The sequence below is a fragment of the Macaca fascicularis genome, chromosome 10 (assembly GCF_037993035.2).
Source record: "Macaca fascicularis isolate 582-1 chromosome 10, T2T-MFA8v1.1".
Classification (NCBI taxonomy): domain Eukaryota; kingdom Metazoa; phylum Chordata; class Mammalia; order Primates; family Cercopithecidae; genus Macaca; species Macaca fascicularis.
This window is the reverse complement of record NC_088384.1, coordinates 7,790,277-7,805,396: the sequence shown is the minus strand read 5'-3', so window position 1 is coordinate 7,805,396 and position 15,120 is coordinate 7,790,277. Positions and strand designations below refer to the sequence as shown.

General features: G+C 40.8%; 1 protein-coding gene across 3 annotated transcripts in view; it reads right to left on the bottom strand.

Annotated features, from left to right (window-relative positions):
• EFCAB6 (EF-hand calcium binding domain 6) overlaps positions 1-15,120 on the bottom strand; it is a 309,283-nt gene that overhangs the window by 251,908 nt on the left and 42,255 nt on the right. For all 3 annotated transcript variants that reach the window (XM_005567057.5, XM_065522029.2, XM_074003581.1), the window contains one exon: positions 7,578-7,666. In XM_005567057.5, coding sequence (XP_005567114.3) covers positions 7,578-7,666 — 89 coding nt within the window. The remainder of the gene's footprint in view (positions 1-7,577; positions 7,667-15,120) is intronic.

Genomic DNA, 15,120 nt, shown 5'->3' with positions numbered 1-15,120 from the left:
CAAAATAAGCTGTCCAAATCGAACTGACCTTTAGAGGCATTCAAATTCAAAATGTTTTACAACAGGTTTTTTAAAAAATATAGGTTCTGGCTGGACGCGGTGGCTCGTTCCTATAATCCCAGCACTTTGGGAGGCTGAGGCTGGCGGATCACCTGAGGTCAGGAGTTCGACACCAGCCTGACCAGCATGGTGAAACCCTGTCTCTACTAAAAATACAAAAATTAGCCAGGCGTGGTGGCGCACACCTGGCCAAAAGCCTTTCTTATTTCTTTCTTCTCTTCCACAGGCTAGAGTCAGCTAGACCTGACTAAAGTCGGCTTCACATCTACTCTGTGAACCAATGCTCTGCTGATGTTGTTTCCTTTATCCATCTGAATCTCTGATACCCAGACTGCCAAAGGAATCTTGCAATACACAGTATTGGTGAATAAATTCAGCTTCAACAGAATTCTCAGGTTCTTTAGGAGGTTTTTCTTCAGAACTCTCAGTAAGTCTTCTTGTGTGGTGCTCAGAAAGCTTTGAAACACTTCTGCTAAGATTTATAATGATTGTTTTATATACAAACTATTGTAGTTATTCTTCATGGAAGCAGCATTGTACCAAGCGCCACGTGGATTATCTAATACGTAAAGGCACTCTCCGTCCATATGTAGAAATGTCCTACACGTCCATCTAAAGCAAATCTCAAAAGGTTCAGCCTGATCATTTTTTTTTTTTTTTTTTTGAGACGGAGTCTCGCTCTGTCGCCCAGACTGGAGTGCAGTGGCGCCATCTCGGCTCACTGCAAGCTCCGCCTCCCGGGTTCACGCCATTCTCCTGACTCAGCCTCCGGAGTAGCTGGGACTACAGGCGCCCGCCACCACGCCCAGCTAATTTCTTTTTGTATTTTTTTTTAGTAGAGATGGGGTTTCACCGTGTTAGCCAGGATGGTCTCGATCTCCTGACCTCGTGATCCGCCCGCCTCGGCCTCCCAAAGTGCCGGGATTACAGGCTTGAGCCACCGCGCCCGGCCCAGCCTGATCATTTTAAGCAAAATCATTCATTGGGTGTTTCTGAAGAGATGATGATGACGTTTCTACTGTTATTATAGATGATTCAAGGTCCTCTATACTCGATACAATAGTTCCACATTTTGCCCTTACCACCTCTCATACACTCAGAGACAGACACTTTTAAAATATCATTCCAGGTCATACCTTTTTAATCTTCACGCTGCTTCCAACTTAACCAACTACTATCGGATATTCAGGAACTTCCTCAATATGGTGATTTTCATACATGACAAGTTCTGGTAAGGCCAGGACAGAAGAAATGGCATACTCTGTCTGTGTTATGTTCACTGTATGTTATCAGTGGCATTGAGTTTTGGCCGGTATAAAATGTGATATCCCAGCCAGGCACGGTGGCTCATGCCTGTAATCCCAGCACTTCTGGGGCTGAGGCAGGTGGATCACCTGAGGTCAGGAGTTCGAGACCAGCCTGGCCAATATGGTGAAACCCCATCTCTACTGAAAATACCAAAATTAGCTGGATGTGGTGGTGGGCGCCTGTAATCCCAGCTACTTGGGAGGCTGAGACAGGAGAATCACTTGAACCCGGGAGGCAGAGGTTGCAGTGAACCGAGACTGCACTCTTGCACTCCAGCCTGGGCAACAAGAGCAAAACTCCATCTCAAAAAAAAAAAAAAAGTGATATCCCCAAACATATTTCCAAAAGGGAACTGCTGTGACCAGAATATGAAATCCTACCACCACAAATTCAGGGAATTTGAGCTGCACCTCCATCTATGTCCCAAAATCCAGCCCCAGTGTAATGACCTGATAATGCAATCACTACCTCTTATTTTTATGAAAGTTGATGTGAAGAAATTATACGAGCTCTGGTTGAAACAGTTCTTGTTTGAACACAGTAGGCAGAGGTGCCAGATGTTTTTACTTTTTCCAAGTACTCCAGTATCACTAGATGAGGGTCCCATGGGCTATCACAGAAAAAACTTACTCTTATTTTTAGAAATACAGTATAGAGGCTGGGTGCAGTGGCTCACGCCTATAATCCCAGCACTTTGGGAGGCTGAGGCGGGCGGATCACCTGAGGTCGGGAGTTTGAGACCCGCCTGGCAACACGGCAAAACTGCATCTGTACTAAAAGTACAAAAATTAGCCGCGCATGGTGGAACACACCTGTAATCACAGCTACTTGGGAGGTTGAGACAGGAGAACCGCTTGAATCCAGGAGGCAGAGGTTGCAGTGAGCCGAGATCGTACCACTGCACTCCAGCCTGGGTGACAGCAAGATTCTGTCTCAAAAAAAAAAAAAAAAGAAAGAAAGAAAAGAAATATAGTATATAGTATAGAGTTCTGGGATAACAAATATTTTATGTCAGAACACTGAAAAGATTATTTCATTATCTTATAGCCTTCACTGTCACTGTTGAGAAGTTGGTGTCAGTCTAACTGTCACTCCTCTGAAGTCAATTCTGTTTTTCTTCTCACTGCCTATAACATTTTCTCTTTGGTTTTGATGTCTGCAGTTTCACTGTGATAATGTCTAGATAGGCATTTCTTTTTATTTATCTGGCTTGAGTTTCTCAGCCACTATCTTTTCAAGTATGATCTCTGCCCCGTTCTTTCTCTTATGTTGCTATGGGTTGAAGGTGCTCCTCCAAAATTTAGGTGTTGCCACTGTGAGAGGATTAAGAGTTGGTTAGGCCTGAAGGTTCCGCCCTCTTGAATGGAATTAGGTGCCTTTTTTTTTTTTTTTTTCTGAGATGGGCGTCTCACTCTGTTGCCCAGGCTGGAGTGCAGTGGCATGATCTCAGCTCACTGCAACCTTCGGCTCCTGGGTTCAAGCGATTCTCCTGCCTCAGCCTCCCAAGCAAGTAGCTAGGACCACAGGCATGCACCACCACACCCAGCTAATTTTTGTATTTTTAGCAGAGACGGGGTTTCACCATGTTGGCCAGGCTGGTCTTCAGCTCCTAACCTCAAGTGATCCACCCACCTTGGCCTCCGAAGCATTTTGAGCTCATTCATAAAAAGGAATGAGGTACTAATTAACGCTGTAACATGGGTGAGCCTTAAAAACATGTGCTAGACACAAAAGATCAGCCTTCTTGATTGGCACACAGGTCACAGGAGCCTGGGATTACAGGCGTGAGCCACTGCGCCCAGCCTCAGATGCCCTTATACAAGGCCTTGTCGGAGGGCGCCAGTATTCTCTTGCCCTTCCTCCTTCCACTGTGTAAGGATGCAGTAAAGAGGCCCTCACCACACACTGCTGCCTTGATCTTGGACTGCCCAGCTTCAAGAGCTATGAGAAATAAATTTCTTTTCTTACAAACTATAGTACCCAGTCTCAGGTATTCTGTCAGAGCAGCACAGAACAGACTGAGACAGGTATCTTTTTGGAAACCCAATTAGAAGTATGGTAGGCGTCCTCTTCCTGTCTTCCATGTCTCTTATGCCTGTCCTCCTAATTTTGTATTTTTTGTCTTTCTGTACTGCATTCTAGGTGATTTCTTCAGAGCTCTCTCTCATTCCACAGATGTTCTTTTCAGCTGTGTTTCATCCACTATTTTTACCCATCCACTGTATTTTAGATCTACAATCAGATTTTTCAGTTCTATTTTATACTTCTTCAAATATTCATTTTATTGCCTGTTTTGCATTCATATTTTGAATCTATTCTTTCATTTCTTTAAACATATTAAAACACTAGTTTTAGATTACATACATGATAGTTCCAATATTTCAAGTGTTTGGAGACCTGATTCTATTGGATATGACATCTATTGGTTTGCAGTCCTCATTCTTTGATAGTTCCAATGTTTCGAGTGTTTGGGGATCTGATTCTATTGGGTATGATATCTATTGGTTTGCAGTTCTCATTCTTTGATAGTTTCAATGTTTTGAGTATTCGGAGATCTGATTCTATTGCGTATTATATCTATTTGTTTGCAGTTCTCATTCTTTGATAGTTCCAATGTTTCGAGTGTTTGGAGATCTGATTCTATTCGGTATGATATCTATTGGTTTGCAGTTCTCATTCTTTGACAGTTTCAATGTTTTGAGTGTTTGGAGATCTGATTCTATTGGGTATTATATCTATTTGTTTGCATTTCTCATTCTTTGATAGTTCCAATGTTTTGAGTGTTTGGAGACCTGATTCTATTGGGTATTACATCTATTAGTTTGCAGTTTTCATTATTTGTCTCTTCATACGTTTTTTAAGATTTTTTGTGTGTGATCTGATGTTACTTGGCACTTTATCTGTGGAATTTCTTCAAGGGATAGGTTGAAGATGCATTCTTTCACAGAAGGGCACACCCCGCCCAGGACTACTCAAATAAGTTCCTTGCCTGAAACTTTTCTGACCACATAGCATGAACTCAAGCACAGACCCTCATGCAAATCAATTTGTAATTACAATTTTCCCCTTATTCACTCAGCACCAGTGTTGAAATAGGTAGTTTTCCTCATTGTGCCCTTTTGTGATGAAGGTTTGTATTTGTAATCGCTGAGGGTGTAGGGTCCTTACTTTGTAGGCAATGGTCCTTTGTTAGGTCCTTCCACCTTGGGAAGGCCTTCTAGGCTTTTTCTCTTGTCTCCGTACTCCAAATGGCAAAACTGAATACACAAATTCACCAGAATTTGGCCAATACCCTCGGGGTAGAAGCTGACTTTACAGAGTGCTCCCTTCTCTAGATCCCAAGTTTTACTCTATGTTTGGCCTCTGAAGATTCCTTACTTTCTTGCCAGCTCAGCAATGCATTAAAATGTATGTATATATTTTGCCTTTTATCCAGCATTTTAATTATTTTCAGTAGAAGTGTTGTTCATGGTACATAGCCTACCGTATTGCTAGAAAAATAAGTCTCTGTTCCCTATAATGTATTGTCTCCAACAATGAAGATAATTCTGCTTCATGAGTAAATCAGAAATCTTTCAAATTTAGTTTAAATGTTTAGCCTTTTATGTTTAAGAGAGTAACTCATGATCCCTTTCATCTCAAATTTATTAGACAAGTTTCACAATAAGGAAGAAAGGCTCTCCTGCTTTCAGTTTTTCCAGTTTTAGCTTTCCTAACAAAGAATATTCATACTAGTTTACTGTCCACCCAAGAACGTTATTCATAAAATTGGAATGGTTTTATGTCAAGAACAAGAATATGCAGCCTATAAGACAAACTGTCATTCTTTTGAAAGAGCCTGGAAATCATCTTAGTCCCCACTTAGCACCAACTAAAGAGAGCACAGAGAAGTTCCAAAACATGGAGGGGATGATACTGTGTCACTCTTGCTGGAGCTGCTGCACTCATTCCTTTTTTTGAGACCAAGTCTCACTCTGTCACCCAGGCTGGAGTGCAGTGGTGCAATCTGGGCTCACTACAACCTCTGCCTCCTGAGTTCAAGTGATACTCCTGCCTCAGCCTCCCGAGTCGCTGGGATTACAGGCACACACCACCACACCCGGCTAATTTTTGTATTTTTAGTAGAGATGGGGTTTTGCAATGTTGGCTAGGCTAGTCTCGAACTCCTGACCTCAGGTGATCCGCCCACTTCAGCCTCCCAAAGTGCTGGGATTACAGGCATGAGCCACTGCTCCCGGCCATCTTTATTTTTTTTAATTGTGATAAACACGCACAAAAAACATAACTATTTTTAAGTGTGTAGTTCAGTAGTGTTAAGTATATTCACATTGTTGCACAAAAGATCTCTAGAACATTTTCATCTTGCAAAATCAAAACTTTACACCCATGTATAGAAATTCCCTATCTCCCCCTCCTCACGACACAAATTCTTACACCTAAACTGTATCAGTGATGCATCCATCATAAAAGCCATGATACCAGAATTTTCTAATATTTCAGGATCAAATTTAATTTTTTTATCCCCTTAGGAAGGTCAGTTCTTCATTCTATGATTTTGTCCATCTTTTGTTCATATTAAATATAGTTTTCTCTTATCAATTGATGTGAATTGGCTTTTGTGGGGTTTTTTCAGTGAACTAGATAGTGTATTTATAATTTCAACTTTTATTTTTTATTCGGTTTTTTTTTTTTGAAACACAGTCTCACTTTGTCACCCAGGCTGGAGTGCACAATCTCAGCTCACTGTAGCCTCCACCTCCCGGGCTCAGGTGATCCTCCCACCTTAGCTTCCCGAGTACCTGCGGCATGCCACCATGCTCAGCTAATTTTTAAATTTTTTGTAGAGATGAGATCTCACTATATCATCCAGGCTGGTCTCAAACTCCTGGGCTCAAGTGACCCTCTCACCTCAGCTTCCCAAAGTGCTGGGATTACAGGTGTGAGCCACCACATCCAGCCTCAAGTTTTATTTTAGATTAAGCAGTACATGTGCAGGTTATATACATAGGTATATTGCCTGATGCTGAGGTTTGGGGTACAAATAATCCTGTCACCCAGGTAGTGGGCATAGTACCTAATAGTTTTTCAGCCCTTGCCCCCATCCCTTCACCCTCTAGTCATCTGCCGTGTCTGCTGTTCCCATCTTTATGTCCACATGTACAATGTGTAGCTCCCCACTTGTAAGTGAGAACATATGGTATTGGTTTTCTGTTCCTGCATTAATTTGCTTAGGATAATGGCCTCCAGCTGCAAAGGACATGATTTCATTCTTTTTTATGGCTGCAAAATATTCCATGGTGTACATGTACCACATTTTAAAATTTAATCCACCATTGGTAGTCACCTTGGTTGGTTAATTCCACGTCTTTGCTACTGTGACTAGTGCTGTGATGAACGTATGAGTGCATGTGTCTTTTGGTAGAATGATTTGCTTTCTTTGGGCTATATACCTAGTAATGGGATTGCTGGGTCCAATGCTAGTTCCAAGTTCTTTGAGAAATCTCCAACTGCTTCTCATAGTGGCTGAACTACACATTTAATTCTTAAATATAAGTGGTTACACAACTCCTGAGGAAATGAGGTTTATTCATTTAAAGTCAGACATAAGTAAATATTTTTATTACTAAAACAGTATTTCCTAAATCATATACTAGAATAAATAATTTTACGGCTGATTGAGACATTAAAGGTCAAACTCCAACCTGCTCATGTTGCAAAAAAAAAAAAAACAACCAGTCCCATGCTTTATGCAAAAACTATGAAATACTCAAGTAGCTCATACAAAGATCTTTTTTTTAAATTTCTAGCCACGAAAACACCATCACTTTCCAATGAACAACAGTAAAAATGTATAAAAACCTACAAATTTTAAATTTGGCAATTTAATATTTTACTTCAAAATTAAATTCCATTAATTCCAATTTTAAATATATTGCAAGTAAACTATTTTTGTCTGGTTTTAATTTGCTATGTTTACATTTTATTACAGTATCATTCCTCTTGTTCTGAAATACATCCTATATAGATGCTAAAATCTTCCCTAAATAAAACTTGACTGGATTAATTCCATTAAATTCCATATGGACAAGCTCTACAAACCCATCTTCCATATATAGCTGTTGATATGATTAGTTCCAATGGCTTCACGTCATAGCTCTTACTCATCATTTCAAATTTCACATTTTCACATGAGCAAACCAAACACTTACCTCTTTATGCCATTTATATATAGGTCAATTCCACCAAACCTGGACAGAAAGGCAAGGTACGGTACAGTACCAGAGGTGCTAAGGGGGATCTACAGTCAAAGGAGAAGAATGACAACATGTTAGAGAATTAAGATCCAAGCAATAGACGGTGAAGCAGATTTCTAAATCACAGCTTTCAGGATGTAATAGAGAACACTATTAAGGGGAAGAGCATTCCATCAAACATTTAAATACAAACTGCTTAACCCAGGTGTCAGGGTGAACATGCATTCTCAGCAAATAAAGTGTAAATAGCACCCTAGAATGCCAGTCTGTGCTCAACTGAAAGTCAATGAGTTACCTACAAAATTATTTAAAATCATCTAAAAAATAAAATTAGCATAAATATACTCTCTATATACTCTAATATGTGTTATACATATAATACATATTAGAAGCTGAGGCCATAGCACAATTGTATACTGAGTGTCAGGTGAACTTCGTACACGACTTTGTATATATAGTTTTAAGGTAGAAAAAATCCATTTTTAAATTAAAAATTCCACAAAGGATATCATTGGGTCACGTGGGTCAATACAGACTGCAGATTTAAATAAAAGTATTACCTCAATGTTTAATTTGCTGACGTTGATAGCTACACTGTGATTATGTAAAAGAATAGCTCTTAGGAAATGTATGCTGATGTTTTTTGAGGTAAGGAACTATGATATAAGCAACTCCCCCTCAAGTGTTTTTTTGTTTGTTTGTTTTTGTTTTTATTTTTTTGAGATGGAGTCTCGCTCTGTCATGCAGGCTGGAGGGCAGTGATGGAATCTTGACTCACTGCAACCTTTGCCTCCCCGGTTCATGCGATTCTCCTGCCTCAGCTTCTGGAGTAGCTGGGACTACAGGCGTGCACCACACCCAGCTAATTTTTGTATTTTTAGTAGAGATGGGGTTTCCCCAGGCTGGCCAGGCTTGTCTTGAACTCCTGACCTCAAATGATATGCCCGCCTTGGCCTCCCAAAGTGTTGGGATTACAGGCATGAGCCACCGCACCTGACCCCCCTCAAGTGTTTTTAAATATATACATGTGTGTGTGTACATTGTTTGTGTATGTTGTTTGCATATACACACACACAGATAATGAGAGATCACAGGAGAAACAAATGAGGTAAAATGTTCACAACAGGTCAATCTCAATGAGAGTATATAGGCATTATTTGTACCATATGAGTGTTATTTGTACTTTTCTTATTCTTGCAACTTTTCTTTTCTTTTTTTTTTTTTTTTTTTTTTTTTTTTTTTTTTTGGAGACAGGGTCTCATTCTGTCACCCAGGCTGGAGTAAATTGGCAGGATCTCAGCTCACTGCAACCTCTGCCTCCTGGGTTCAAGCAATTCTCCTGCCTCGGCCTCCCAAAACCTGGGACTACAGGTGTCCACCACCACACCCAGCTGATTTTTGTATTTTTAGTAGAGACGGGGTTTCATCAAGTTGACCAGGCTGGTTTCCAACTCATGACCTCAAGTGATCCACCCACCTTGGCCTCCCAAAGTGCTGGGATTACAGGCATGAGCCAATGTGTCTGGCCTATTCTTGCAACTTTTCTAGAGATTTGAGATTATTTCTTTTTTTTGAGATGGAGTCTCACTCTGTTGCCCAGGCTGGAGTGCAGTGGCACGATCTCGGCTCACTACAACCTCTGCCTCCCGGGTTCAAGCAATTCAGTTTGAGGTTATTTCTAAGCAAAAAGTTAAATTTTACTTAATAAAATATTTCCAAACAACCATTATGCATCTAAAATTTAGATAAACATTAAATAAACATACAATCAATATAAATCTATTTCATCAAGCTTCATACAAATACACAAAGTACCATTTCCCATACAGCTGAATGGCTCCCAACTCTACACAATCAAATTTGTTATTTACTAAGCCCTTAAAATGCTGGCCTCAAAGCTTAGTGTGGTTATCGCAGTCTTCCCCAAAGGATGGATTGCTCTTTACTATTTAAAACGTGTTTAACTAGGAAATGAGACCGGGGGAGAGGGGCTCACAGGGTGGGCCTTTGTAAAGTCTTTTCCTGGAAAGAATGCCTGTGACTTTTCTGATAGTGCATTTTTACAAGTAGATATAACTTTGAGCAAGCATTTCAGTTTCCCTAGCCTTGCAGAAGAAGGGCAAGAGCATATTAAACATGTAGTTCAAGGTTGGGTGCCCTCTTGGTTTTGGTAGTGATAAGAGGAAACAAGGAAGAGAAGAAACTTACATCTGCAGAGCTCACACTAAGTGAGTGGATGCAGGCACTATTCTCAGTGTTTTGCATGAGTGGCACTAAAACCACCCTCAGAGGTGGTGTCACTTTCTACTACTCACAAAGCAGCACTATGGCCTCCCTGCCCGGCACTGCCATGAGTGCCAGCGATCTCTGTGAATCCAGAGCGCAAGTCCATCCCACTGCACTAACCACCCTGCCCAGAAAGAAAAAGAGAGTCCATCAAATTATTCAAGCTCTCATCGCATTTCATATTGCTGCTTATAGTCTAACACAAATTCTAATGTGGTAAAGAAATTCTTGCCATGATCAGTCTCCAAAGCTAAGCCCCTTAGACAAGTAAAGAATCTAGTCCAAAAGGAGAGGCTCTGCTCAGTACTTGCCTTTCAGTGTTTACAATTCTGGCAAAAATGTTTAAGAATCAAAACCATCCATGGACGAATTGCTGAAAGCAAATTCTTAGAATGGGGCTGGGGGAGGCTAGTTTTTAAATCAGTATCCATCATTGTGATAAGTATCTTGCAAGAACACATTTTCTCCAACCCGGCACAACCACTGGGATGAAAACAGAACTTTGTTTTCCTTCTCTGGAATCAATTTACCAATTCAACTTCTTTAAAAATGGTCTCCATTAATATTCAGGGACTGAGGCCACATTTTTAAAAAACGCCGAGTTTGCATCACTCTTAATGGAAACAAAGGTACGGAGCAGATTACAAGCCAAACCTCCTCATACTTCTTGCCCTGGTCAGTCATTAAAACACCCTGACACTCAAACATTCCTGACACAGGTCTTCAAATAAAATTGAAGCTAAGTAAATTCAGACTATAACTGGAAAATTCTTTCCTAACTTTAAGGGGAAATTACCATGAAATCTTTTATTCATTTTATAAGTGTCCACTTAGGCTTACATTAACTACTAAAAAAGAAAGAGCATGTATCACCAAATGGATTCATCGTAGGACCATCTAGAAAAGCCACAGATGCTGGGAAGTCCGTGGATGGAGAAGGGAAGCCCTGCCCTTCATTCCCAATGACCTTGGCCTCCTGCAATGCACCACACTCCAGCCTCCTTGATTGACACACAGGTCACAGGAGTTTAAGGTTCTGGAAATCTTGCTTGTCATTTAGGATCAACTATCAAGACCTGTTTTTTAAAAAAGTCTTTGAAGTTCTACAATTCTCAGTGGCTTCTTTCAAAAACAGATGTAGCTTTTAAAAACAGATACACATTTCATATTTTCTGTACTTTTGCTCTTCCTGCATAACTGATTAGCTTGGGAAGACTGTCAAAATTTTAAATTAACATTAGATCATGACTATAAGGACACATAGCAGGAAATAATATTTTAACTCTCCATTTGGCATAAAGCATCGGTTAAATCAAGTTTATGAGGAAACTGATACAATGTTTACAAGGATGAATGTTCTTTAAAAGCAAAAGAACATTACCATAAGACATGGCAGTTCTCCCCCTAGGTATATACCCAAGAGAACTGAAAATATATGTCCACACGAAAACTTTTCACATGAATGTTCACAGCAGCGCTAGTCACAAAAGTCAAAACGTGGAAACAACTCAAAGGTCCATCAGCCGATCAAAGGGTAAACAAAATGTGGCCTATTCATACAATGGATTATTACTCAGCCATAAAAAGGAATGAGGTACTAATTCATGCTGTAACACAGGTGAGCCTTAAAAACATGTGCTAGACACAAAAGATCGTATATTGTATGATTCTATTGATATGAAATATCCAGAATCTACAGTGACAAATCTGTGGTGACAGAAAGTACATTACTATTTTAAGATAAAAGCGGAAGGGAAATGGGGAGTAACTGCTAAGGAGGACAGTTTCTTTTTGGAATGATGAAAATGGTTTTCAGCCAGATAGTGGTGATGACTGCGAAACTCTGTGAATATATGGAAAACACTAATTCATACATGTTTAAGGGGTGAATTCTATGATATGTAAATTATACCTTAATAAAGCTGCTATTAAAAATGTAGACAACAATAAAGGGTGATGTGGAAAAAATCAAATGAACTTTTTATCCATTATTATAGAAGTAAATAAAGGTGAATTTTTTGTTTAAGGGAAGAGAAAAGTTCTGTCTTTCTCCTCCTTTTCTATCTTTTCTAGCAATTCAGTCCTAACATCATTAGATGGGATAGAGGAAAATGAAGTCCGCAGTGTTGGGGGAGCCATCAAAGCCCCAAGGAGAATATGGGGTGAGGATGGCATCATCACAGTGGGGTGTCAGTGCCTGTGAGGGTGCCAGAGTACATTAGCATGATCTTGGCTCACTGCAACCTCCAACACCTTGCGCTCAAGGTCAGCTAATCTTTTTTTCTTTTTTTAGATGGAGTTTTGCTCTTGTTGCCCAGGCTGGAGTGCAGTGGCATGATCTCAGCTCACCACAACCTCCGCCTCCCAGGTTCAAGCAATTCTCCCACCTCAGCCTTCCGAGTAGCTGGGATTACAGGCATGTGCCACCATGCCCGGCTAATTTTTTTGTATTTCTAGTAGAGACGGGGTTTCTCCATGTTGGTCAGGCTGGTCTCAAACTCCAGACCTCAGGTGATCGCCCGCTTCAGATTCCCAAAGTGCTGGGATTACAGGCATAAGCCACCGTGTCCAGCCAAGGTCAGCTAATTTTTAAATTTTCTGTAGAGATGGGGTCTCCCTATATTACCCAGGCTGGTCTTGAACTCCTTGGCTCAAATGATAATCCCACCTCGGCCTCCAAAGCATTGGGATTACAGGCATGAACCACCACACCTGACCTACTCACAGTATGTTTCCCTTGGATAGCTCTGTTCTGAAATATTATCCAAACATACTCAAATATGAACAGCCAGGGAAATAAGACCCTTCTCAATGGAAAAGACAATCAATGCAGGTCAATCTTGAGATGACCAACATGTGAAAATTACTAGACAAGAACTTTAAAGCAGCTATTTTAACTATGTTCAATGAGTTGAAAGACATATGCTTATAACTGCAGAAAAACAGAAAATCTAAGCAAGTAAAGAGATCATAAAGAGGAACTAAATGGAAATTCTACAACTGTAATATACAATGTCTACAAGTAAAAATTCAAGGGATGGGGTTAATAGCAGAATGAAGATGATAAGAGTCGGTGAACTTAAAGACAGATCAATAGACATTATCCAATCTGAATGATAGAATAAAACTTTTTTTAATGAACTGAGCCTCAGAGGCCAGTGGGACAATATCAAAATGTTTAAGAGAGGAAAGAATGGGACAGAAAAAAATATATGAAAAAATTATGGCTCAAAACTTCACAAATTCAAAAAAAGGACAGAATTAAAGGGAAGAGAAAACTTTGAAACAGAATGTTGTATGCATAAAAAGAAACAACAAATAGAACTATACTTTTTTTTAAAATTTTAACTCAGAAAAAAAGAGAGAGAGAGAGAGTCAATGCTTGAAATTAAGACTGGAATTTGGGAATGCCTAAACTTCATTGAGCTATTTGTTTTGATAACACATTATTCCCCTGTGTTGGAAGTATACACAGTGGGTTGGTTGTAGTATATAGCAAATTCTAAAAGAAGTAAGTTTTTAAATTACTAGGAGGTAGCATGAAGTCAGACTCTGATTAAGGACTAATGAATGAGGCCAGGCGTGGTGGCTCACACCTGTAATCCTGGCACTTTGGGAGGCCAAGGCAGGCTGATCACTTGAGGTCAGGAGTTTGAGACCAGCCTGGCCAACATGGAAAAACCCCATCTCTACTAAAAATTAAAAAATTAGCTTGGCATGGTGGCACATGCCTGTAATCCCACTACTTGGGAGGCTGAGGCATGAGAATCACTTGAACTCGGGAGGCGGAGGTTGCAGTAAGCCAAGATAGTGCCACTGCACTCTAGCCTGGATGACAGAGTGAGACTCTGTCAAAAAATCAAAAAATCAAAAAATAAACTAATGAATGAGTAAATATATATATATATACACACACACACACACACACACACACACACTTGTCTGTGTGTGTGCATGCATGCGTGTGTGTGTACAAATTTAGTTATTGGGTTAAATGGAATACTAATGATATTCTAGCCCAAATTTTCTACTTTTGATCATTACAGACTTATTTTGAAAGGGTTTGAGTCCTACTGCATTTTGTATTATTTTTAAGGGCCCCAAGAATACAGTCCACAAATTTTTACTCCTTTCATCCCCCTGGTGTGGCACACCACCAGGTGGCCGAGGACCTTCATCCTCCGCTTCCCTCCCCACGTAACTCAAGGGACTTCATCCTCCGCTTCCCTCCCCATGTAACCACATGACCCATGCTGCAAACCCTTCACCGGCTCCCTACAGCCTCTAGGATAAAGTTCGAACTGTTTTACTAAGTACTTTTCTGAATTGGCCCCTCTGGCCACAACATGACCCATATCCCTTCACTTCCGACAGAAATCACAGAACTACCCAGGTCCCTGAGTAAGCCTGGCAGGCGGATGCGGGCATCTGAGCTTTCACACAGGCTGTCCCCTCTGCTATAATGACCTTTCCTTCCCCTCTCATCTTGAGAATACCCACTCCTCGGTCAAAACTGAGTTAAATACCCCTCCTCCAGAAAGCCTCCTGGACTTCCTCTCCTCATTTTCAGATAGCTCTCCCTCCTGTAACTCCCAGCCACCCTGTCGTGGCCCCTCTCCCAGCACTTGCCAACACTCTGTAAGTGTCTCACTGGGCTGGGAGCTCCTCAAGGGCAGGGCCTGAGTCTGATTTATCTGCACCGCAGTGTCTAGCATTGGCTCTAGCATATAGCCAATGCTCCGTAACTATTTGATGAAGGGAAAAATTGCCAAAATACTAATTTCCAAAATAGAAGTTGACCCAAAACATGTATATGGACCCTTAAAAGAAATGAAAAGAAGGCCGGGTGCAGTGGCTCACGCCTGTAATCCCAGTACTTTGGGAGGCCAAGGCGGGCAGATCACCTGAGGTCAGGAGTTCAAGACCAGCCTGGCAACATGGTGAAACCCCATCTCTACTAAAAATACATAATGAGCCAGGCATGGTGGCCACACCTATAATCCCAGCTACTCAGGAGGCTGAGGCAGGAGAATTGCTTGAACCTGGGAGGCGTGGGTTATGGTGAGTCAGTGCCATTGCACTCCAGCCTGGGCAACAAGAGTGAAACTGTCTCAAAAAAAAAAAAAAAAGAAATGAAAAGAAACTGGCTGGAGCAGCGCGACATGCAAAACACGACTGAGTATCTGTTGATCGTGATCATTTACATCAGCCT